At 45.9% G+C, this 26,726-nt stretch overlaps 1 protein-coding gene across 1 annotated transcript in view; it reads right to left on the bottom strand.

The window, feature by feature from the left end:
• Positions 1-1,246: 1,246 nt before the first annotated feature.
• The window catches only part of LOC144149213 (uncharacterized), a 59,070-nt gene continuing 33,590 nt past the window's right edge, over positions 1,247-26,726 (bottom strand). The window contains exons 9-11 of the mRNA XM_077680751.1: positions 20,070-20,129; positions 9,828-9,965; positions 1,247-2,042 (exon numbers count right to left, since the gene is read on the bottom strand). Coding sequence (XP_077536877.1) covers positions 1,860-2,042; positions 9,828-9,965; positions 20,070-20,129 — 381 coding nt within the window. The 3' untranslated portion in view covers positions 1,247-1,859. The remainder of the gene's footprint in view (positions 2,043-9,827; positions 9,966-20,069; positions 20,130-26,726) is intronic.

Raw genomic sequence — 26,726 nt, 5'->3', positions numbered from 1 at the left:
TTGCTATTGGCATCACTCTTCGTTTTACGGACTCGCCTCGGTCCAGACCTCGCCAAACGTACGTGTTGCTCCTCACGACGGATGCGCCCGTCCGAGCGTGCTCGCCACTACAAGTATGTCTCGCGCGCTGTGCACGGAGTTGGTTCCCACCACCTCGTTGAAGCATCGCCCCAAGGTATGCCGCCACATGTGCGCACCCCTTTCTGGCCGCCCGACAGTCACGTTGTGCCTCTTGCTCGCTGGAGACATTGCGATCAATCCCGGCCCCAAGCGCACGTCGTCACGTCCTACTTGCAGCCGCTGCGAAAAGGTTGTATATGACAACGTCGCCGCTCTCCAATGTGATGGATGCGGAAGGTGGGCACATCGCACGTGCGAACTGATGACGCTCGCTGTATACCGCCGCCTTTCATCGTCGACTGAGTGCTGGTTGTGTGCCCTTCGTTCGAAATCTTAGCGCAAGTGAACGAGTTGTTATGGCAGAACAAAAAAATGTCACGAAAGCGACGTACAATTGCAGCGATCGAAATGAAATGATGTCCTGGCCCCTGTAAACTTGCGGATGTCAATAAACGATTTGTTCTCACTTGCTGCTCACTGTGGTCTGTGCCAGTCGAGGCCATCTGGTCACCTGGCGTAACCTCACTTCACTAGCGCGGCGCAAGTAAACACGCGGCCAGCGTGCCAGCCAGCAACCAGCAGGAGCAGCGAGCCGGCGGCTGCCGTGCGAGAGCAGCCATGTTATTAAGGAGCTCAAGCGGCCTGTGCAAAAAGCATCCGCCATGTTTACAAAGCCTTGTTTCAGCGGCACCAAGCGGGCTCCCTCGGTAGTTCACGACGCCGCCGCTATGATTTTTCTGGCACTACAGGCAAAGCTAGACCATTGCTTCTCTAAAATCCTCCCTGTTCTGCGGCGTGACTCCCTGACCCCGGTACAGAAGCTTCTACGTGGGTGCATCATCTCGGTGCACCGCCTGATTCCGGCAGTCGCATCAACCGTTAGCGAGCTAAGACGACAAGGCGAGCTTATAAAGTGCTCTGCACTTAAAACAAAAGAGGATGGTTCAGCGAGAGAGTAGGGGAGAATTAGAGGGGTACCTTGACGTTGAACACGCGAATCCGGCCAGTCTCAAGGCCAAGGTAAATCTTGTGCCAAGCGAGTGTTGAGCACGTGATGGCTGCTCCAATCGGGAAGGTGTCGGTCAATTTACCAGTCTGAAACAAGATAGAGTCACGCGTTGGGCATGCAGAGCCGTGCAATGAACCCTTTCAGAAACCATCGAGCACATGCAAGGCGTAATGGTAACTACGTGCACGTGCACTTATTGGCTCGTGTCTCAACACATCTGTTTCTGAACATATGCGCATTGTATTCACTGAGTGCGCATGTATTATGGATGCATTTGCGCATGTTTAGAGTGTACTTATGAGACACGTTGCATTGGTTATGGCGAAAGACTTATGTTTCCATGGAAGGTGACCTTAAATGACACCGGCAGGTACATGAACGGTACAAAAACAGAGAACCGAAGCATGGCCAGAAGCGAAACAAAGCGTGCCAGCCATGTATATGAGCTGATTAAAGGGACACTAAAGGGTGGAAACAAGTTGGCCTGTATCAATGGATTACGGTGCCGAGAATCTAAATACATTCTTGCAACTAGCAATTGTTTAATAAAGGAGGAAATGCCAGAAACGTGAAAACAGGGATGACGATCCGTGCGAATTTAATTACTATGGTTTGTGACGTCACAGAAGTGGTGAATGGCGAGAGCTTATTGTAGAAGCATCTATATATATTTTCCTAAAATGAACAGTTCCCACGTGGTTGAGCACGTGGAATAAACGTACACCAATACTTAACGTGAGGTTATTCCACAGTACACCATGCAAAGACAGAAACTCGTATTATCTTTGTGCAGGCAGTTTGGTGCGGGACTTAGCTGAGGGCTGTTTTGGGTCCTTGGTCGGGTTTCAGTCAGGCTGCACGTGCAATAAAAGCTCTCTTGGAGTTTCTTCGCAGCACAGAACTGGACAGAGTTCTGTGATTGAAAATTTTGGGCGCATCAAATGACATATTTTCGTTTTCACATTTTTTCTGTCTTTTTTTTTTGTTTTTCTTCTCTCATCTAGCGTAGCAAGCCAGCCCGACGGGTCGGCTAACATCGCTGGTCTTCATTCAAATTATTCCCTCTCTCTCGTATCTAAAAAACACAGACTACAGCTTTTGTACACTGCAAGGCAGGCTGCTTCCCTCACAATTCAGTCAGCCATCATGCTTTCAGTTGCGTTTTTGAAAAGCATTGCCCCGCAATTAGCGAAGTCAATAACCTACGACAGTGAGCACGCGAGCTTCTGCAAGCAATATACCCGGCAGGAAGCAGCTAAAGTTCCTTGACCAGAATCGGCAAAAGAAACAAGATGTACTACGGGTGGTCAAGCGAACCGCCCGAGCTTCCAACCTCCCGTTCGCCGCGCCCGAAGGAAGACTAGGAGGAGGAACGGTTTATTTAAAATGTTGCTATCGGTAAAGCGTGCCCCGTTCGAACATAGTCGCCCGTGAAATGAACTTACTGCGAGTGGTTAGCTCACCGATCCGCACGTTCACCTCGAGCCGCCGTTGATAATCCGTAAAGCGTGCGTCACTCTGCCCGTGTTATGTTTGAGCCAGGGGGAGCGCAGGAAAGAATGAATGTCGACTTTGCTGCCGTGGTGAGTGTTTATTCTACGCTGAGTTCGCGCCCCGTGAGAGAACATAATATGAAATGGCTGTGATCTCCAGACGACGTGAAATGAAGACGTTTCCGTGACGGCGTCAGCCAGTAGCCCAGGACGCCGCCGCGCTTGATATTCGAAGTGGCGCTTGTTGCTTCAAAAGAGGCTTCGGTGGCAGTCGGCTGGATGGGGTTTGGGAATCAGGGGTAGGCAGGCACACCGGCCGCCCGAGCATAAAGCGTTTCGGATTCCGTCGGTGAAAAATCATAAACGTCGAATCCTCGGCCAGAGAAACGAGCCGTAGCCCGTCATGGCTAGGAGACTTAAAAAGCTACCGTTGCCAGCGTTTAAGCTCTAAACTGCACCGTTGCTGCCGGTGCCTCGGTCCTATTTTGTGACGCAATGGCTACATCACGAAAAAATGAAATCGAAGCAGGGTAGAGAAATGCCAGCTTTGTTTATTTCTCAGCAAGTAAAGCATCGTTGCTCGTCGAACAAAGCCGAGAGATCTTAGAAACGTATGATCTTGCAGTTGAAAGAAGATTTCATTCAGCCTTTAGTGCCCCTTTAAGGAATACCAAAATAAGTTATTGATTAGAAAGGTGGATTAGGGCGAGATTGAGATGAATTTAGATGGAACAATTATAGATTAGTCATCTATAGTACGGCGGAGTTAAGGTGGGAATAAGATCGATTAAGGACATCAAAATAACGTGGTAGTTGTGTCAGCGGGCGGACATGTATATAGTATTCTTTCCTCCATGTATACAAAAGATACCCAGGGGTAATATAAGAGGGGGTCAGGGGGACTCAAGCTTCCCCTCCCCCCCCCTCCTCTAATTTTTCAAACTACGGGGCTCATGTCCCCAGGTCTCCGCACATTTAGACAAATTATGCCTCTAAGACAAAAACAACAAAACAACTGGCTGTAGTGGTCCGAAGCAGGAGGCTCAATACGGCTGAGTCACTTAGCTAGAACGTCCGGCCCTTCTGCCAAAAGTGGTCGCTAATCCCCAGCTTGCCTTGTTTTTACTTACAGTGTTTATTTTTCCACAGGGCATGGATGACGGAGTATGAGGTGCTTATGAAGAAAGGTGATTAGGTGAACATGAAAATGCTCGCTTTGCGGATGAAGCCGAGGCGGGAACGGTGATGGGGCACATGTGTTCATGCAGTGTATGCGGGTGCGTCGTCTACGCGGAGGCTCCCATCGGTGCAAGATCTCGCATCCTTGTCAAATTCAGGGCAGGGCAGGACCAGAGCAAGCGGTGGAAGTCGGATATTGCATCGCTGCGGCGGAACTTGTAACTTATGCACTGGTATCATTAGACTTTTGTTGTGTTGTAAGGACGAGCAAACGATTTCTTTCGCATAATTTTATTCTCTGTGTCTATGCGCATTGTATCACGCATGGTTGGTTGACTGATTGTAGAGTTCAACGCGCCGACGCTACACAGGCGATGAGGAACGCCGCAGTGGAGGGCTCCAGGTTATTTTGACCATGTGGGTATCTTTAACGTGCGCCGAAATCTTGAACACACGTGCGTTTTTGCTTTTCGCCTCCATCAGAAAAGCGGCATCTACGGTCAGGAATCGAACCCGCGTCCTTGTGCTCAGTAGCACAACGCCACAGCCACTGAGAGCGAGACCAAAAGTTTTATTGAGCATTGATAAGCGTGGGGATGGCTTCTTAGTCCATAAGTACATGCATCGTATTTGCACGTTCCGTCCTCTCCGTCAGAATGATCTGGTCTGGGAAGTGTGCCCTGGACAGCGCTGTCTCCCACTGCTCGAAGTTGGGGTTACGGGAACGGTTGTGGCTGTATTCCAATTTGTGGCTGTATTCTCAGACTAAGTGGTATAGGGAGCCTGAATTTCCACAGAACTTGCCACTGAGCCACCGTGGCGGGTGTGTATCACGCATGAAGGCATACAGTGCAGTTCAAGTGACACGCAGTGCTCTTCCCGAACAAAACAAATAATAGCTTAAATAATTATATACACTGAATGTTTGAAGTGGGCAGAGAGCTGTTTCATAAAATATTTAGTGTTTGGTTCAATATTCAATTATAAAAGCCAGGGAAGAGTTGTCTGAAAAACACTACTCATTTCAGACGCCGGGTAAAAATAACCCGCTCTAGTTTCCGGAACCAAATAATAATAGTAATAATAATAAGAACAACAACAACAATAATAAAAATAACAATAATAATAATAACAATAATAATAATAATCGATTGACTTGAGCACCCCCCTTGCAAACACTTCCGAAGCCTCTTAACATTAAAAGGTTATCCGAATAGCACGCCCAACGTTATAGCTAGGTAATAGTACGCCAGCTTTCACTTTTAATGCACCTATAAGCAGAGTTAAGAGCCCCGAGTTTATCATTTTTTCAATATTAGATATGGCCCCGAGGAAGCTAGAAGGTGGGCAAGACGTGCTGTGTACCCAGTTATGATAAAAAAAGGCCCATCTCCCCGCGAGGGGGACTCGAGTAAATGCGTCGCATAGGGGGTGGGTGTATTGCGTTAACGTTTATTGTTTGGGGAGTTGGTGGTAGTGAATGCGTTGTATCAGCAGCTTCTTGACGTAGTTTGAATGAGTCAGGGATATAAGGACCCGTAACGTCTTCGCAACGGTGGCAATCAAGGCATCCACTGGCGAACTCCTGTCAGCGTGCTCCGTACGCACGAAAACAGTCGGCCAAGCGGAAGAGGCGGCAATAGCGCTGGCCATGGGACTACCAAACACACGTACAATACTGAGCGACTCGAAGTCAGCAATCCGAAACTTCGCTCGAGGAACGGTCTGGCGTGGTGCGGAGAGGCTAGCGAGACCCCGAGGGGTCGAGCAGGCATCTCAGGGCACCGCAGCGAGATCTCCCAACATCACCATCAAATGGTTCCCGGCCCATATGGGCAACGAACTAGCTACCAACATCAAGAACCGCAACGAAGAAGCGGACGCCACGGCCCGTGTCCTCGTCACGTGCCGGACCGAGGCGACCGCGTCTTTCGACACCAACGGAGAAGACCAAGAACAAGACTGCGAGCCCCTCACAGAATACAGCGGGATCCTAGCAGCCTACAGGGAAGCCAGGAGAGCCTTTCCGCCACCGCACCGTGAACTCACGCGCGCGGAGGCGGTGAGACTACGACAACTACAAACAGAATGTGTGTTGACGCCCACCCTGGCCCGACACATATGCCCGGAAATGTTCGCGGACACCGTGTGTAGTGTGTGCAGACGCGAACCCGCCACCCTCAAGCACATCATGTGGGGGGAGTGTGACAGTGCTGTGAACGCAGGGGATGCGCAGTGCCTGGATGCGACATACCCCGAAGAAGTGGGAGCGTGGTTACGTTCCGAAGATCCAACAACACAACGCAGGGCCATCCAGCGGCTCGAGGAGGCTCTAGCGAAGCAGACGAGAAAGGGAACCTCTGCCCCGGTAAACGGGAGTAGAGGAGCCCGAGTACCTGACGCCTAGCCGGAGCCACAATCCTCGGGGTCTAAGCCCGGAACTATAGGGCGTATTAGCCATAGTTCAAAGACAGGGATCAACCGCGCCCTGCGTGGCCGGAGACTTCCCACATGCCGGATACCAAATAAATGTTATTTCTCTCTCTCTCTCTAAGGCGCGTTCGTAGCCTTTCATTCTGTGTCGGTTTTGTGGCGCAGTGGGAAGAGCACCATGTACCTTGCGTTCCGCCCGCAGGGTCGTGGGATCGAAACCAGGCGCCGGTAAGTACTATTTTTTTATATAGTGTAGGGGGAGGGGTGCGGACCTGTTGTTAAGAGCTAGGAGGGTAGCGTGATGCGGGAGAGGAGGAGTGGGGGAGAGGACGCACCTGGAACGGCTGTTGCGGACGCCAAGGCACGCCGACAACGCCGGGTGACATCGTGAGTTGAAGAAATGCTCTGCATTTAAAATACAGTAAAGGATCAGCATGTTTCCTCTCCCCAGCTACCCTGGTTATCCCGCCGTGATGGCTCAGTGGCTAAGGCTTTGTGCTGCTGAGCACGAGGACGCGGGTTCGGTTCCTGGCCGCGGCGGCCTCTTTTCTGGTGGAGGCGAAAAGCAGAAAAGCCCGCCTTCGGCGCACGTTAAAGATCCCCAGGTAGCCAAAATTAATCCGGAGCCCTCCATTACGGCGCGCCTCATCACCTGCGTTGCGTCAGCGCGTTAAAAACTAAAATAAATCAAATCAATCAAATCTTTCAGCAACTACTAAAAGAAACTCAAAGAGGAGTCGGTTCGCCAGATAAATGCCTGGCGACAAGATGGCCGATTTGCTTTCTGGAAGTCGTCTAAGCATCACAGAATATCATTTCAATCCAAGTGCACACAAAGCTTAAGTCGGCCAGCTGACAAATGTATCTCCATATTGGGCTGCCTCCTAGAGAAGTCCTCCAGTGTACACGGCCTACGGGATTGTACAAATGCCGTTTCTGCCATGAGGTCCGCTTCCGGCTGATTCTCGATGTATTTTTTCATGTCCGCTCATTACAGATTTATTATTCTTCGTGCACATGGTGTGGCGTGCAACCCATCTCGAACACTGGTTCACATAGCGACGCGCCATGCCTGTTAGCCAAAGTGCAGAACGCAAACATTGTCCCAGGAATACGTTGCATGGTCTATAAGCCACATACCCAGCTGCCTGTTGTACCGAGACTCTTCCTAAGCTATTATATGTTGTTCATTCTTCTTCATTATCAAAGCTTGGCGTCAAGGTATTAGAAAGATTTAGCTTACCGTGTTACCGTACCGTTGCCTTTGTGTTACCACGCCACTGCGCATGCGCCAGCACTTCGCCACTGAGCTCCCTGCGCCGGCGAAGTGCAGCCTTGCGTCTTGATTACCGCTAATGCAGTGTGCTCGGCGATTGATGCTTAGAACAGCCAATAAAAGCAATCTCAGTTGATGTTGTTTATTACGTTATTCTTCTTACGACCACAACGTTGCTCAGATGGGCAATCAAAATGGCCGGCCTTCTTGTGCGTGCTAACCTTGCCGGCTTCAAGTACTTGAGATGAGTTTCTGGGCTCGCAAAGAGCTATTGTGCTTCAAGAACCGTACCAAGCAAGGTAGTGTAAGTTATTATGTAATTATTGCAGCGAAGATTGCTCATTTTATGGCAAAATATTGAGCTGTGATGTGAATTCTGGTTTACGATATTTGATGCTTATTGGTGATATCTGCATCATGTTTCCTTTCAAAACCGTACGGGAGATGTACACAATTACTCCAAAAGAAAATTATTGTACTGTAAGTATCTCATTAAAAATGTCCGAGATTCGAACTATTTCACGCAGCTGTAGGCAGCAGCAAACAAATCTGGACAAAAATTTTTGTGTCACTTGCTTTGAGATTTATCCCTTAAATCTCGCTACGTGCATTCCGGCGTCTGGTAGGCCAGAATACTGAAACCGGCAACGGTGCGCTAAAACATGTCTTCCGCCTCGACAGACATATCGGCGCATTCCCAGTGATACTATGCTACAGCAATAACGTTCTAATACGGTAGCGTGGTAACACAGTAAGCTAAAACTCACCATCAACCAGTTTACCGTAACAACACATTTAGGTTACTTAACATAAGCTCCGATTGAAGAATAGTAAATATTAAATTGCTTAGATTTCCATCCACTGCAGCTGAATGATAACTAATTGAACCTGGGTACTATAACCACTACAGGAGCAGAAGTGTGCCACCATATTTTTGGTATAGCTTCAGTTCTCCAGAAAACAAGTTCGCCTCGAGATATAAGGAAATTTGTCTTTCAGTCGAGTGACCCTTTAATATAAACATGAATAAGCATGCATGCATGCTAACGTGGCCCCGAAATAAAATCCTGCTGCGGCCGGTAGCTTGCAACCAGCGCCCAGAATGCCCGAGGAATACCACGCAAGAAAGGCTGGAAGAAACGAAGAAACGGCCGGGTGCCCAAAGAAACAAGTTTGTACACTTCCCGAAACACAATTGGCGCCTCTTTGGACGACATCACATCTGGTGCACACGTCGAGTTCCATTTGCTACCTCGATAAACTTTTTGCTGAATGTAAACAATTTAAGAGAAAGACTTTGGGCACACGACAGCCACCAGTTTGCTAGCCTTGCGATTTTGACGGCAAACGGTACCAATACCGCTGCCAGTGTATGCTCGCACCGACGACGCTCTCTTAGGTGCCAGAGCCACAGCATCACAGTGGCATCCAGCCAGAAAATATAGGCCAGAATGGTTCGAATGAGCAATTCCACAAAACTGTACACTTATTTGCAGGCTTGAGGAACATATTGCACTGCACGTCGGCCTGTACACGGGATAGCAAATACAACTAGAGGACAGGGACTTGCACCCGCTACCTGTAAAAGCAGTTTATGGTTTTGCTTAAATCACAAACTAAAAAAACGAAACCCCTAGCTTCCACTCAATGCGAAAGCTGTCGGAACTGCAGAGCAGTCCTTCGCCATAACGGGCTGTGGCGACATTGTCCGCTCACTGCTACCACCCATCACAGTCTTCGCCGCCCTGTCTCACTCCTTTCTTGACGAATTGAACGGAGGTTTGTCCAATGCACTTCAGATTTCCCGACTCCGGAGTGCTCTCGCGCCCCCTACCTGAAGTAGCGGGAGTGGGAGTTCTGTTCCTTTTGTGCTGGCTTTCATCTAGCACGTGCCGGCGCCTAACTGCGTAGTTTCCAACGAGTTTCCAACCCAAAGGGCGTTCCTGACTAAATGGGTGGGGGCTGCCGGTTATACACAGATTTTGTCTCAAATGTACCTGCAGTTTTCTTTGCTCTATACAACGGGGAGATGTATGACAAGCGCCAGGGGTTCAGGAGTTTCAAACTGTTGTGACTGTATAAATCGCTTGTTCTTCGAAGCCTCTGTTTGGGTCCGTTGCGCCGTAATGCCGTGAGGCTATATTTGGGTCGGTTATCTCACTGCGTCGCCTGATTCCGGCAGTGGCTAGACATTGTGACAGCGAACGAGAACAAGGCAAGGCAGGTACGAGAACAAAGCAGGCCCTTAAAGTGCTCTGCACTTAAAAAGACCAGGGTGAACATCAAAAATAGAAACATGCGATGGGAGAACCCTCACCTCTGTATTGTAGCATCGAAGATTTCCGCCCTGTGAGGCAGTGTACAAAGCACCCGGCTGCTGTGGCTTCGGCCGCCACACCTCGAGCGATCTCACGTGTCCGGTTCTCCCGTGGTACTTGATCCACCGTCTGGGGTTCTTGGTAAGTGTAAGAATACAAATGCAGTGTGGATTGAGATTGTATTGCCTCCTTGACAAGCACAAATGGTGCAAGGCAATATTACCCCTGCCTCTCCATAATCGGTGGCCAATGTAGTGTTCCTTAGAGGAGGACTGACACAACATTTCACAGTTACATTTTTTTCACTGCTACGGGTTCCTACCAGCTCAGTAATAAGAATGGCACATTAGATGGTCGAACACAGTGCTAATATTTATTTACAGCCTCATTTATTCGTGCTAGTTTCGGTTTCGATAAAACGAACACCAGCAAACCACGAAAGACAAAATGATATCCTCAAATGGTCACAGTATCCGATGTCATTTCAAGATATCCCTGTAACGTCTGTACAGTGTTTCACCCAAGGTCACCTATTTGCGAGCATTCATGCAATATTACTACAGGTGTGTTATTATAACATAATTAGGCGACGTCGCTAGGATGTCCACAATGTTAGATTTTTCTTTATATTGAGAATTCGCATTCATAGCGGTGTACATATAGGGGCCCAGGACACGTCACAGTGTGTCGTATACCTGTACTGCACGAGCATTTCGAAGGCCTTTGAGTCAAACGTCACTTGACTCGAACGACACTTGTGAGCTAATACACAACGTTTTTCAAAGGTCTTTGGTTAAAATGCTATTTTAGCAAAGCAGCACCGCCAACTACTTTAGAGGTTCTCAAAAGCCTTTGAAAAATGTACGGTTGTGCTCTAAGGAGCAGTTTGTGTATGCTGTAATTTCAAAGCAGTTATTTACGAGTAAAAAAGGAGGTTGAAAATGCACAATATTCATAACTCTTCACTTGTTTTTTGTTTTCTATCACTCGCTCTATGATTAAAGGTGACTTGGTACTGGGAACACCAGTGGTGCGAAAAAAAGAAAAAAAGAACAACTGGCTTTCAGTGCATTTATCAACAGAGGGGGCACGCCCCCATTGTGGCAAATGGTGTCGTCATCTTCACAGAGGAGGCCAGAAGGGTGATAGGTATTGGCCAGGATAGATGCGATGAAAGTATTTGCGACACGGAACGGTGTTAGTTTGAAGGAGCCGACACGAGCGTTCTTCCGTTGTAGGAAGTATAGAGTAAAAAGTGAGGGGCGGGCTGCAGAATGTATTTCTGGTAGAGGAGGCAGTAGTGCGCGGTGATATCTGTGCTCATGATACGCCTATATAGAGTGGATAATAAGGCTATCTAGAGTGGATTGGTCTCCGTGGTTACGGGTAACAGAAGGGCCTGCTCGGGCAGTAAGACCTCCACCTGCTGTAACGGCCACGTCAATACCTTCCAAGCCAGTGTGGGCAGGTGTCCACATGAGCTCCAAGGGCTTTGTGGAAACAGAACGAATAAAGTTATATGTATGTGTGTAATACCGGTTTTGTGCAAGAGTTCATGATTCCGGTTTTGCGTTTTTCATACATTTGAGTGTGCAAATGCGACTGAAAAACTCCTTGTTTAGCGCTTATTACAGCGAAGCTCGAAGCTGTCTGGCGCTAGATTTTGAGAAAAATTGTATGCTTCGGCTAAGAATCGCAGGCGCTCGAGTGCTGCTTAGCTCAGCTAGAGAGCAGCTCCCTCTAATTAGAGGAATAGCTGCTGAGCAGCGCTCGACCACGTGTGATTTCATTATCTTCTTTCCCGGGATACTTGTTTAAATAAGTGTCTTGAGAAAAAGAATACTGAAAGTGGCCGCTAAGACGTACGACTCTACGATTATGACGAGTTTTATTTACTTCTTATAATTAGTTCACAGTGAAGTTGTAAACGTAACAGAATTACCCACTGCTGTGTCTAACAGCTCTTGTTTTACCAAAACTATCTCAAAACAAATTATGTACTGATTGGCTGCTATGATCAACTCCATCATTGCGCCGAGTTTCTCATACGTGTCGCAATAGTTAGTTCTCAGTGAATTTGCAGACGTTACAGAATTCCCTTCTGCTGTCAATACAAGGCCGTCTCCGATATGAGCGCCAGCTTGTGCCGTAATCACAAGCTAGTCATTAGCGCACCTTCGGTGCGATTACGCCGACTCAGCTCCACGCCCAAGCGAGGTCCGGGACGCGCTCCCTTATTTGTATCTTTTGCTCCCGCCTCCGGCGTGGTCAGTCGTGTTGTACAATGTGCAAATAAACCCTTTCTTTTCAATAAGTCTTATTCGCCTCGCCATGCAACCTCAACGCCCCAGCCTTCACGCCCAGCCCTCACACCGGAATAAGTATAATTACAGCGAACGAATGTAACTCTTATTTCTCTGATACTATGCCTGAAGAAATTATATAACTATTGGGCGTTAAGATGACTATATCCTACTTCCGCATTTCATGTACTTGTCGCAATTAGTTAGTTCAGAGTGCAGTCGTAAATGTTACAGCATTCCCGTCGTCTGTCAATACATGTCCATATACGGGGGGAGTGTACAAAGTTGAAGAAATACGGAAGATCGTCGTGTGATGATTTAGAAATGTTTTAATGGTGTACAGTGAAGCGACACTTTAGCCAGCTGTGAGATTCCAATGAATAGTTTTGCCGTCCACTTCATGTTGCTGAACTTAATTTTAACAATGCAAACAAAAAAAGCAAGACGACAAAGGAGCACAGAGACATATCCTACAGATATGTACGTACAAGCTGGCCCGCTCGCAATTCATCTAAAATCGGCAACAATTTAAACAAGGAAATTTTATTTGGCCATCCTTGTACTCAACTTTCCTGTGTTGCTCGTTTAACCTTCTTTTAGCCGGAAAGTTGGGGGAAGTTCAGCTGTAAAAACTTGGGGCAAAGCATCATCCGTACTGACGCAAGCTTACCTGACACAACCTCACAATTGCAAGTTTTCCACACAAAAACAACGCCGTAGCGGTCAACACGGCTCTCACACTTACACACGCGCGTGAGTGGCGTTGTGGCCATGCAGCAGCAATTGGCTGTTGCCGCAAGGCAGATATGAACTAAGTTGGCATAGCTTGCTTCCTTTGGTAGAATTCAGGCCCGCGATAGCAGCGCCAGATTTCTCTCATGTATATATTAGTATCGAACTCTATGGAGGCGGCAACCATGACAGGAGGGCACTCATGACATCACTGTTCTTGTCGCACTAGGGCCGGCCTGGACGCCTCTGTACGGAAAAAAATGGCAGCATCTCCACTTCGTAGATGATGGCGAGGGTGCTGAGTACGGGGACTCGAAATGACATCCAAGTTGCGCCCTCAGTGACGTCCGATTTGCGCCCCGACCGTCATTCGATTTGAAGCGTGAGTTGCACCTTGATTAATCCCTAAATGAAACTGTAATTCACGGCTGAAATAGAATTTCGCTTGATTTTCGCTTGATGGTGGTGTGTGCACAGATGGACGCGGACGGACATTGGGAGGTCCTAAGGTACTCCGCACCATTACAGGCGAGGGAGTAAGCCATTTGACCCTCGGGTACTGACTCACGGTCATAGCCCAATTTGCAATAATAAAAAAAAGAAACGGTCGTAGCCCAATGGGTAAGACGGCTGACACTAACTTTGCCTGGTCTACCAGACACAGGCTCGAATCCTGCAAGTGCCTGTGTGATTTTTTGCGATTTTAATGCTATGCGTATGGACGCGGACAGACATTGTGTGGCCCTAAGGTACTCTGCACCTAAAAGCGAGTGCGCGCCCGCGCGTCCACGCCGGCTGTGGTAGCACGCGCCCGGACACCATGATGTCAGTCCCAAAACTGTGACGTGATGCAGAACGCGGGGCAGCGCACGCCAACAGCAGCCACCGCTACTTCGGGGGAGCCCGGACGTCGGCAGGATGGGGCAAGGCGCTCAATGCGCCATGCTGATGCCAATGTCTCTTTCTCGTGCGTACAAAGATTAAAATTGATTTAAAGTATGCCACGCTGAACGGTTGCTGTTCAAGCTTGCTCGGAGATTCTCCATAGAGAAAAGAAGCTTTTTACATAGTTATCTCGGGTGTAGCCCGAAAGAACCCATTCCCGTTTGACCCCTTCCCGTTTGAACCCATTCCCAAAACGCCCTTCCCGCTTGACCCGTCCCGTGTGCGCCCGTTCCCGAAACGACCTTCCCGCTTGGGTGCTTCCTGTTTCAGCCCGTTCCCAAAACGCCCTTCCCGTTACAACCCGCTCCCAAAGCGCCCTTCTCATTTGAACCCGCATCGTTGCAACCCATTTGTAGTTCTGAAAATATGCGTTACCGTCTTCGAAACTGTTCTCTAAAATGTGCTTAAAAGCAACGGGTCATGCACTGAAAACTTGTATGCAGGAAATTTTCTGGAATCGACCGATATTTCCGGCCGATAAAAGTTTCTGAATGCCTTAGGCCGATACTGCCCTTTTGACAAAAAATTTGTAGCGGCGAAAGTTTACTAGAAAGATACCCAATATTTTGAGTAATGCACGCATTGGATTTTTCTGCAGTTGGTGCAGCAGAAGTTTATTTATCAGCCACTCGTATGCTCACTGTTTGGAGCGTAGCTTTCTTTGTCTTCGGGTTCGAGAGATCTAAATCAAAGATGTCCGTAGGAGAGACTTTAAAAAAGGCAAAAACATGTGCATAAATCTGAGAATTGGCTACTAATGCCTTTCCTGCGTGAGTAATGGGCAGATTTTTTATTTATTTACCGATACTTTACGGCCTGGTCGGGCTCATGCAGGAGTGAACATAAAACACATCAGTATTGGTTGCCGTAGTTTAAAAACGCCCAAAACAAATAAGTAAAAGATATAAATATCGAATAGACGCAAAGAGGTCCGAACGCAAAGGGGTCCGAACAACGATATGCATTCGTAATGTATTCCAATTTTAAACCACCAAATATTCAACCAGAACACACATTTCCAATACGTGGGGAAAATTCTTCTAATGATACCGAGTTCCTGTTCGTTCAGTTAATTTATTCCAGTAAGAAATTGCGCGAGGAAACAAAGAGAACTTTCGAATAGTAATTCAGCTGATTGGCTGCCTAATATTCTTACTATGATGTCTTCTCGCTAAACGTCTGAAAGGCCCTTGGAGGTAGTATTCCCGCGACAATTTTAAGTTTCTGTAGTAAAAAAAATTTAGGCTAGAGACGACCCTGCGCTGCTTAAGTTTTTTAAGGTTTGCTATATTATGAAAATTGAGTATACTAGAGTGACGGGAATAAACAGAATCTATAAAACGCAAAGCTAAGTTTATAATTTTCGCCGCTTCTCATGACTGCGATTTTTATCAGATGTGACATTTGTATCCAGATACATAGGGTTACTTTATTTTTATACATCTTTTTATCTTTTATAATTTTCATCTGTTTCTTTTCGACATTGATGTACACTTGCGCTATTATAACGAATTAATGTGTTAGTCCGCCAAATACGATTTCTTTCATAGTGAGGGTGTTTTTGCGATTTTTTATTTGTGCTTCCGCGGCGCTTTTCTGGGCTTTTTGATTTTATCATTTTTGGTAATGGAGTATCAGATAGTTTTGATTTATTTAGTCACTTTTAACATTTGTTGTCTTTTCTGGAGGGGGGGGGTTCAAATATTTTTTTTTATTCGTTATTTACTCGTCCTTTGAGGAATATCTTGAAGCTTGAGTTAAAGTTAGCTCTAGAGTGTGGACAAAATATATGTTTTAGTATAAACCTTTGGTAGGCGCGCTTTGCCCTCGTTGGCCTTGCGCCATAAAACACCAACCATCATCATCATAAACCTTTGGTTGATCGTGTGTGTTAGTAGTTCCTCCTCACACTCTTTCGGGACACAGCCATGATGGCGTCGTTTTAATGTAATAAAACTTAAGGGCCTGGTGTTTTGGGGGTGGATCTAAAGAAGCTAGAGACGAGAGTCAGTCGACCGAACAAGTGCAAACGAGGGCAGACGCAGGGCTACCCTCACGACCTAAATACATTTAGTTAAGTGCATTTAGGTATTTTGCTGTTTTCGTTTCCATAAGCAACGTGTTTGTTAAATTTGTTAATTTGTTAATTGGTGTGTTAATTTAAAAGATTTGTTTGTTAATTTGTTAATAGTTAATTTGTTTCTTGGGCTTCGTTAATTTAAAAGATTAAAATATTTGTTAATTGGTTTGACTTGAATTGTACCCAAATGAAAATCAATATAAAAATGTTGTTATAACGTTTCATAAACTGGGTACGTTATTCCGGGAACGGACTAAATAGGAAAATACGAAACGGGAAGGTTCTTTCGTCCCGGGTTGAAATGGGAAGGAACAAACGGGAAGGTTGAAATAGTAATGGGTTCAAACGGGAACGGGCCAAGTGGGAAAGGGCGAAACGGGAAGGTCGTTTTGCACCGGGTTGAAACAGGACGGAATAAGCGGGAAGGGCGAAATGGGAATGGGTTCAAACGGGAACCTCCCGTTATCTCAGCTTTGAAATTTCGTGTCAGTACTGTTTTAAAGGCCCACTAGCAGCCGAATAATTTTCACGTTCTTGACTAAATAACATACTGTTCCACTTGTTACGAAGTAATAAGACTGGTCCCGTGTCTCTTTCATTTTGCTTTTGCAAGGCAGAACAGAACATCCCAAATGAAGAAGAATAAGTACTGCCTTTAGACTGATCAAGGTGCAAGCTGCTGGACACCCAGTAAAAGGCATAGAAAGTATGAATAGTATAGGCCTACAGCCCACTTCGTTGCCTCGTCGCTTCTGTAATAAGGCCAACTACACTCAAACTTCCCCTCGGCCAAGTTTACTTTGAACCTACACTACACACCACCGAACCAACGGGGACATGACTGGTAGCCTCGGGAAATGCGTGGCTAATTAGTTATAAGCGCTTAATATAGCTCCGTAGCTGGCGACGGTGCCCCTGCGGGCGGATCGCACAAACAGCCATGAAGTGGAAGGGACATCCCAGCCGGCCCAGCATTTTTCCTACGGCTAGCCAAGAGAACCGATTGAGCTACGCTGGACGTGTTTCTTCTTGGAGTGCGGCGAGGGCAAAGCTTCGCGCACAGGTTTGCAGCAGTCGGCCAGCCACGTGCAGCCGCTTGACGTCACTTCAACCGTGGTCGTAATGGCCGCGCCCTCCACAATTTCGTTTTCAAATTTACCGATTGTCATTTGTCGTTTGCGACGCAGATACGTGCGTTTCAGCTGTCATATTTTGTACATTGCAGTCTTTTTAGGCAGACTATACGGAAACAACGTTTTCCTTTGAGCATCCAACTTTAGCAGCTCTTTGACATGGATGCGACCGGATGCAACGCTGTTTTTTTTATGGCCACGCAACATTTTGCCTTCCGAAGAGCTAAAAAAATATTGCTTAAAACACAGTCGCCCGAGGCACAGTGCCGCTAGTAGTGTGCTTTTTTTGAACCATATCGAACAGGCAGCGCAAAAAAAGGACGGGACAAAAGAAGAATGAACGACGACACAGCGCTGCGCTCTCAACTGAATATTATTAGAAAAAATACACACATATATCTTCCGCGCTGAAGAGCCACGTGGATTCATATTTTGTCATCCCCGATTACATTCCAATAAAGCATTGTCAGACTGCACGTGCCAAATACCACACAATGCGCACCGCGACCAGACGGTAAGAAAAATTCCCACTATCACCTTGGCAATGGCGATTACAACGCTGACGAAACGCACGTGCCAAGGACCACACTAATGCGCACCGCGACCAGTCAAGAACACAAATTCACTATCAGCTAACGACACTGAAGGAACGCTGACGCACTTGTCTCCTTTTTTTTCTAATGTGATACGCTTCTATAATTTCAGTGTCTTGAAAAACACGGACACCCCCACACTTCGCACAATGCTGAGCAAATGGGAATACTTGTCTCGTTGCAACGTGTGCTTGTGCTCCAAGAGCCTAAGGGTTAGCCACTGATAGTGGTCGCGGTGCACATTAGTGTTGACCTTGGCACGTGCATTTTGTCAGCGTTGTAATCACCTTTGGCAAGGCGATAGTGTGAATTTGTCTTACTGCCGGGTCGCGGTGCGCATTGTGAGGTATTTGGCACGTGCAGTCTGAAAATGCTTTATTTGTGATGTAATCGGGGGTGACAAGATATGAAGCCACGTGGCTCTTCAGCGTGGAGTATATATATGTGTGTGTTTTTTCTAATAAAATCCGGTTGAGAGTTCAGCGCTGTGTCGTCGTTCATTTTCCTTTTGTCCCGTTCCTTTTGCGCTGCTTGTTCGATGTGGTCACTACAAGCCAACTAGCCGAACTTGTCACCCTTTTTTTTGGAGCCCGCTGATCGACTAGAAAAGGTTTGCAAAAGAACAAAAGTGGACCAACAGTGCACCCACTTTGCTTTTCCCCTAATCTGATTGCAGAAAAAGAATGAATAAGGGATTCTTTCATTCACACATTCCTACTACAGGCTTGGGGTCACATGAAAAGTTAAGTGCACCTTTGAAAATACCGGGTAGTTATGCCTCAAATTGTCTCAAGAGGTTTCCTGAACTGAGCGTAGCTACGCTGACCTGTAGTTTATTAAATAAAGCTTTATTCATTCAAGTTGTCTCAGCCAGAATGACGTGCCAGAGTGCCTTTCGCATCAATAGCAAACGCTGTACAGCGCAACAGAGCACCAAACGGCCGGTGTTCTGATCCTGTTCTATTGGGGGCATCGATCGGGCCTCTGCCTCTAATCATCATCATCATCATCAGCCTATTTGAGTCAACAACATCCCGGATACCTTGGAGGCTACAGTACAAAGGTTCAATCATGCTAGGAAGGCTCTTGGGGACACAAACAGCACTCCCTCACCAGAGAAGGATCTGGCCACCCTGTTGCAGTAGTTGGCCCAACCCCCTCATGAGTGACCTGCCTCTAGGGATCCGTTATTTCAAAGCTAGCAAAAAATAATCGCTACAGTCCAACTCACTGATTACAATACCAGTTATAACAATATATTGGATTTAGCAATCAACAGTTGCGGCACCATAAACTTCGCTATAATTTGTATGGTAAAATAAACTGCTTATTACAATGGTTATTTTCCTTAATATTGGTTATAACAATTGAGCCCGACGGTATGAGCCTGCGGAAAATACAGTTTTTGAAGAAAGCAATGCCATCTTAGTACCATGCAATGTGCCGATCATTAAAAAAAGACACAGTCAAGGATTTGATGCGGAGACTTCCTCCTAAGAGAAAGACGAGTGTTCTTTCGTGAGGGCCCTGTGGAGTCGGTGGGCCCACCCATGGATAATCGTGGGCGCTTGGCCGTGCGGTTACATTACGGTGTTGTAAATATTGGGTGAATACCACTAATCGCTTGCAAAAGTAACTTTTTCTGCCCAACCCTGTTATAACAATTACTGGTTATAACAACGACTTTATTGTTCACCTTAAATATTGTTATAAGTGGGTTACACTGCATATCTTAAAACAAAACGAAATTTAGAGCCCTTTCATTACTCTGTATGTGGAAGACCAGCGAAGCTGTATTGGCAGATAAATGCATTGATATAGTTCAAGAGGACTGTGATTTGGGCGAGTTGGTGAATGTTCATGATTGACAATCCAGCGCGCGAAAACACGGCACAAAAAAGAACGAGAGTTAGACCTGTCCTGTCTAACTCTCGTTCTTTTTTGTGCCGTGTTTTCGCGCGCTGGATTGTCAATCATGAAATACATTGAGTTATGTGTGGAAACTTTATACATTAATTAAATAAAGACGCGTATAAATTTCTTGGGAATTATTTTAAATTAATTCTCTTATAATTTATTTCGGGATAGTTTCAATAGAACAAGAGATAGCAGTTTTTTGTAACCATACTCCCTCAGTAGGCTGCCGTGTATTGACAGCAGACAGGAATTCTATAGCATTTACAACCTCACTGTGAAATAGTGGGAACAGGTAAAATAACTCCAGGTAATATTAGAGTCATCTTAGCGGCCGATTTTAGTATGTTTTTTTCTAAGCTATCTATTATAGATTGACAGATATAAAGCCTTTTATGCTAGCTCTAGAGCAAGCGTGTGCAATTATTTTTCGGCGCAACTCAACGCACACCCAATTTAGGTACAAACCTAGTGCAATGCAGCATGGCAGGAAAATAATGTTAGAACTGTGTCCACGAGTTTGCGCAGAGGCACTCTTTACCTTGAGGGAGTGACGTTTGACACCCAGACTGGAACTGGAATAGACGAAGTCACCATCGAGCTGCAAAAAAAAAAGTCATGGGTGAGAGAGCACCGAAAAAATGTCGGCGTCCAAGGGTTCGTACACCACCATAACACGTGCACTTTTATGCTATTGTGCTGCACTTAGACGACACACTCAAGGGAAGCCCACCGCCACGAACGCGACAGTTTTGGGCGAGCAGAACTGAAAAAATAAACAATAATGTTGGTCAATTCTCCCGTAACAATTCTATAAACAGACATTACTGTGTAAAAGGCTGAACAGAATTGAAGAGCAACCGCACAGAAGTTCCACTACTTTCATGGTCAGCTTAAATCGCTATTGATTTACAGTGAGGGTTTATGAAACTACTCGCCATCTTTGTAGTTTATTGAGTGAAACTTCACAAATGCTTTACCAAGCCAAGGCCCTTTTTAACCACGAACTCCCGATTTCGATAGAGTTTGAGCAGATCTAGCAGTCTAGGATTCATTTGCGAAATGCATACAATAAGCTGCACACGACAGCATCATTTGCAAACCGAATACAGTTCTTATAATGGATACGGGATCATGCAACAGCAGCTATTTGCATAGTCAGATATGGCTATCATCCGAACCCTACTCCACCTCAACACAGAAACGTTGGCCTGCTGCACAAGCACAGCAGTACACGCAAACCAAGGGGAGCTAACATTGAGAAATAAAATACCACGGCCGAGTCCATCAGGCTGCAAGTTAACCGGGTACTAACACCAATTTTCCGTGGGAATATTGTTACACAGTTCACTTCCTTTACTCAACAGAATACCCTGCCTGAACTGTGGGCGGCCTGCGGCACGTGAAACATATATATGCTTCAATTTTTTTCTCATTTATTGCGCTGACCGAACAGCATGCTGAGTGACGCGCAGAAAATGGACATCAGTGTGACATGACTCCGTGAGTCGGAAAGAAGTGACGTAGCCATGTGACTTCAACGCTCATCAGAAACTCGTGACGTCGCTTCATACACATGGTCTGGGGAGCGGCACCTGGGCACTGCTGCGTTCACAAACTGATGCGCGTAGCCAGAACTACAGGCATAACCGTCGCCCGGAAGGGCACTCTTGCCAAATATAAAGTTTTACGCACGAAAAAGGATCATATAATATAGCCCGGAATCGCAATAGAAGTCGCCTTCAGGACTTTTGGTGAAAGTGGTCTTCAAATTTCCTTTGCAATATTAGGCCTAAACGCCTTCAGGCAGCTCAGTCGCTCAGCTCCGGCGGCGGGACGGTCGAAACAACGCCTACGCCAGCCTCTACAGTGTTTTGATGTCTGCACAAATAGGTGAAGTCATACCGTGGTTCTGTTCACGCGCCCGCCGGGCTGGAAGCACGGGCAACTAAAGCGGACGATTTTCAGGCCACTGAGTGTAATTAATTATCGGGCGCTCAAGCAATTAAAGGGGCCCGGACACAAAAATTCTGCATCGTGTTTTTTTTGCAATAAGTAGCTAATGGCCTATTTATCACGTGTAGAAACCTCGTTTGCTTCAGCACGCGATGGTTGTTTAATTAAAGACGTTTTTAATGCGGCCAGTCGTAGTTTCGGTTTCAGCAGATTCGGTGTAAGGCTGGATTTTGCATAAACAAAGCTGCCCATGTGACTGCCTGACTGATATCATAGAGCAGAGCTGCCGTAGCACTGCCGTTTGCGCGTCGGCGGCAGTTTCTGCTAATGCCTCTAAGTTGTGATCTCGTCAGCCGCTTAATTAAAAAGCTACCATTGACGTGATGCAGGCGCTGCGAGTGCAAATTACCGCCGCGGCTAGAGAACGACGCGCGACGCTCGAGACAGTGGGTGGGGAGATGCGCGCTAGGAGCAGCCGGCCGGTCTGCCTACAGGTCTGCCTACATATGTCTTAGGCTTGACAATGCGGCGGATATTAGATTGCCGCTCTCGTAAGCGGTGCAGATGACGATTTTTAATGCAATTCGCCATCGCCTTCCTTTCTCATATGTGCTGCCGTGTATGGGAATGAGTCCCATTTCGTGCAGCGGTAACAAGCTATCGCTCGAGCTACCTGCGCCGGCCTGCGCCATTTCGTGGCCGTGGCCGCCGTTTGCGCAGCGACCGTGCGGCTCGCTCAGTGCACTTTTCGTGTCCACGGCGCGTTTTCGCGTCCATTGTAATAAAAAAGCAATAAAAATAGAGTGCGTGGAATCGTTGTAGAACTCGAGAGCAAAAGCACCGACCTCCGATCGGAGCGGCGAGGAGGCAAGTAACGCTGGCATAGCGGAAGCGGACGACACATATTTATTTATTCCCAATACTGCAAGCCCTGTCGGGCTGTTGCAGAGTGGGAACTACATCATACAATGACAATTCTTATTTGTCAACAAAAGATTCAACTGTGTCTACATTTTCAAAGAAATCTGCGACAAGACAGTTCCAGTCGACAATCGTTCTGACAAGAAAAGTGTTTTTAAATGTGTCAATTCTTCGTGTGTAGGGCATTTGTGGGTGATTGGTTCGTGATAAGACTCTTCCTGGGGACGCAAATAGAGATTAGGGTTTAAATTGAGCTTTTTGTTGTAAAGCTGATGCAAAAAGTTTAGTCGTGCGATTTTTCGGCGAACTGAAAGTTGACGGAGTTTAACCTCAGTGAGCAGGGATGTAATTGATTGCCTCCTCTCACAAATGAAAAAAAAATAAATCGCGCTGCTAGCCTCTGAACACGCTCCAGTTTATTTGATATTGGTGGTGCGGGTCCCAGATTACACTAGCGTATTCTAAGGTAGGTCGAAAAATATTTTTGTACGCCTGAAGTTTAACCTCAGGAGGAGCACCTCTTAATTTTGTCTCAGTAGTCCAAATTTGCGCTGAGCTGATACGCAGATATTGTCGATATGTCCATTCCAATTTAGTGTATCTCTAATTGTCATACCAAGATATTTAATTTGGGTGGATCTTTTGATTTGGTTCGTGTTCACTGCATAGTCAAACATCAAAGGCGTTTTCTTGTTTGAGACTGTCATGCAGGCAGACTTCTTAGGGTTGATTTCCATATCCCATTGTGCACACCAATTGTAAATAAAGTTTAAAGCATCGTTAAACAAGTTTGGGCAGAGACAGTCTTCACACGTGTAAACAAAAGACAGTCGTCAGCAAACCATCGCACTTCAATGTTGGGATGTACACCACTTGCAATGTCATTAATGTAAAGCAGAAACAAAATTGGGCCGAAAACCGACCCTTGCGGCACACCAGAAGAGATGGACAAAAAGATTAATGTTCTCCGGATATTTTCACAAAATGTTGGCGATTTGTCAGGAAAGCTTGAATCCACCTAATTATTTGTAAATTCACACCGTAAAAATGCAATTTATTTAAAAGTTTCGCAAGACATACCCTGTAGAAAGCTTTTGATAAATCTAATGAAATAGAATTCAAAGCTGCAGCAAAGTAATGAACTGTTTCAAATAACTGTGTCACAGTTGAAAGGCGTCGGCGAAAACCATGTTTGTTATTTTCAAAGTACGCAACAGGATGTTTACCAAATATGTGCTCTAAATCTTTACACACTGTATATGTAATGGAAATGGGGCGATAGTTTTCAACCATCGCCTTGTCTCCAACTTTGGGCACGGGCACAATCCTTGATAGCAGCCAATCACTCGGTAAGCACCAGTTTCCAATGAGGAGGCAAAAATTTCGACTAAGAATAATACAACCCATTCGCAATAGCGCTTTAAAAACTCGTTCGGTATTTTATCAAGCCCTGAAGACTTCTTGTTATCTAATTTTAAAAGCAAGTCAATTATACCTTCCTTAGAGATAACAATGTCATCTTCGTAATGTCTGCCATGTTCTTGATTTATCGAGGCCATGTCTGTTTGGCGAGTATATGTACTGTTAAAGAAATTGTTAAAAGCTTCAGAACCTGAAACAGGATCACTGCAAATATTTCCATTTTAAAGTACACTGGTTGTAGCCGGATTTCACCCAACCAAGTATCTCCAAAACTTCTGAGGTGAATTTTTCCAATAATCAGCCAATGTTGTCAAAAAATGTTTTTTAGCAGTTTTTAACTCCTAAAAGGGGTAACTGAAAGGGGTAAGTGAAATCTAAAAGGGGTAACTGCTCATACTTGATGGAACCTTTAATCAATAATGCTACACCACCCCCTCTCGTTTCCCGATCTTTACGGATTACGCTGTATGAACTGGGAAATACTTCGTCATTTGTAATTTCTTCGTTTGACCATGTCTCAGTTATGGTAATTAAATCAGGATCATGCTGTAACGATACGCATTCCAATTCTTCAAGCTTGTTCACGACACTTCGGGCGTTTATGCTTAGTAGCTTAATTTCATTGCTAGCCTGCTGTCAGTCCCGATCCCGCGAAGCAGTTACGTTATCACTGAGCATTCTGGCCCGAGCATTAGACACGGTGTGTTTGGATGTTCTTTATTTACTCCACATCAAGCGAATGTCTATTGCGCGAGTTCCTCCGCTGGCTGCTCTGTTGCGTTTCGGACACTTTAAGATTGATTTTAAATATGAGCCGTTTTTTTCGAGATGAGCCAGATCCACCTTACGAGAATTTGAGAACCAAGCGGAAGTCTGTTACCGGACGTAAATGCAACGCCGTTAAAGCTATTATATGATATATTTTACATATCAGCTAGGGGAAGTTTATGGCCACAAGTAATTAAAAATTATGCCATGAATTTCAGCAATATTGGGGTGATAAATTTGGATTTGGCTCAAATTGAATTGAAATACAATATAATCTCGATAAACGGAAATCGCTTAAGCGGAATTGCCGCTTAAACGGAACAGGATCCTGTAAGTTGGTTGGTTTTGTATTCAGATAGCGTAAAAAAACTCTCGGTAACCGGAAGTAAAATTTTAGCGTCACCGTGTAAACGGAACCAGAAATGGCGCTCTTGTGAAACCCATTGGCATGAGAATCAGATTTTTACTGTTCCGGCCCTTTTGTTTTTTTTCTTCCTCCATGTTGGCCTCGTAAGCCTTGTTGGCCTCGTAAGCCTCGTCTTGTTCGTGGTCAGCCGTGTTAGCGCAACGAATGCAACATCGCAGTTTCCGTTCCAGTCGTTCGGTCTCAATTCAAGACGCCCGATGTTACAGGTCTCAGCTCCTGCCGCCTCGTTCATGTCATCGTTCTATTCGCGCTTCATTACCGCGTTGCCGTCTTTTAAATTCAGTGGCTCGTAAGCACTCGCGAAGTTGAGACCTCTAGCATCCGTGAAGATGCAGTTGCGAAGACTCAAACAAAAATAACTGATGCATTTTGTAGTGCACAGCGACTCATTGTTGCCAAATCAACTTTGTGAATGCTGTGCCTAAACCTCTTGTAGTTTTCTTGCTTTGTGAAAAACTATGAGCTACATTCACTTTCTAGTGCTTAGCGTTCCATGGAATGGTATTAAGAGGGTGTATGCACATACATTTGCACTTTCACACATCTGTCTCAGTAAACAGAACTCCTGTTAAACGGAATTTTTTTCGGTCCCTTGAAGTTCCGTTTATCGAGAGTCTACTATACTCGAGTTGATGCAGTATTCGCATGAAAACTTTATTTAAATTCTAATCAAGGCGTGTGTATCCCCTGTGAAATTCCGGACACCACTGAACACATTATTTGAACATGCCCTCAATTTCAAACTGAAATATAGATTCTCCTGCACACCCTCCCCGCTAACTTACCACCAAATTCCTTAAATGAGCTCGTGCGTCCCTCCTACCAACCTAATTTATCGAAGGCAGTGTGAGACACTCACCTGCATTTCATTGCCCAACCCACTATTTTCCCTTGCTATTTCCCACCCATACCCGTCGTGAACCTAAACTTATCGCTACCCCTAAGGGGGTCTGATGCACTAGCAAGAGACCCCCGGGTGTTTTTTGTAGATTTAAATAAACGTTGAAAAGAAAAATTTCAATTGACTTCAATAATGGTGTGTTTGAGTTTTGGTGGAAAACGCAGTACAAATATGCAACAGGGCTTCAAGAACAGTAAAACTATACATGGCATGCATGTGAGTCCTCTTGGCCCCATTAGCAGCTCTTTTCGAATTATTCTCTAGGATAATTTTCTTAGGTACGCCTGAAGGCAGTTGCGAAGTAAGCAAGCTTTTCTTTGTTTTGTCATGAATTTCGAAAATGGTTCACAAGAAGGCTGCTGATATCTTCTTATTCACCTTAATGAATTAGTTCGTACTCTCAGAGGGGCAAAGACGGGGGAGGGGATTTGCCAGGGCTTGTAAGCGCCGGCTCGTTACTCTTTAGTTTTACTAAAATGATAAATATGGCAGTAAAGAATAAACAAAACCAGAGCATTTCATATGGTAGGGTGAGACGAAATGAAATCACTGTTTAACATCTCTATGTTTCATCTCTTTTACTTCTCGCGTTCACTTCATCGTTGACATCTGGGGACAGAACTTTCGCTGATCTCTTAATTGCCATCTGAATTCGTAGTAAGCCAGCTCCAAATAGCAAAAAATAAGTTTCCGGAAACACCCACGAAATGGTCCGAATAGCCAAGCAAAAACCAAACGCCCATTGGGCAAATAGGTTTGGCGCATTTTGATCCGTGAATCCACAGGATCTGGCCCATTTTCGA

The sequence above is a fragment of the Haemaphysalis longicornis genome, unplaced genomic scaffold (assembly GCF_048455015.1).
Source record: "Haemaphysalis longicornis isolate Haplotype H1 unplaced genomic scaffold, Haemaphysalis longicornis Haplotype H1 scaffold_8, whole genome shotgun sequence".
NCBI lineage: Eukaryota > Metazoa > Arthropoda > Arachnida > Ixodida > Ixodidae > Haemaphysalis > Haemaphysalis longicornis.
The sequence above is the reverse complement of the archived record's forward strand: the minus strand, read 5'-3'. Positions and strand labels throughout refer to the sequence as shown.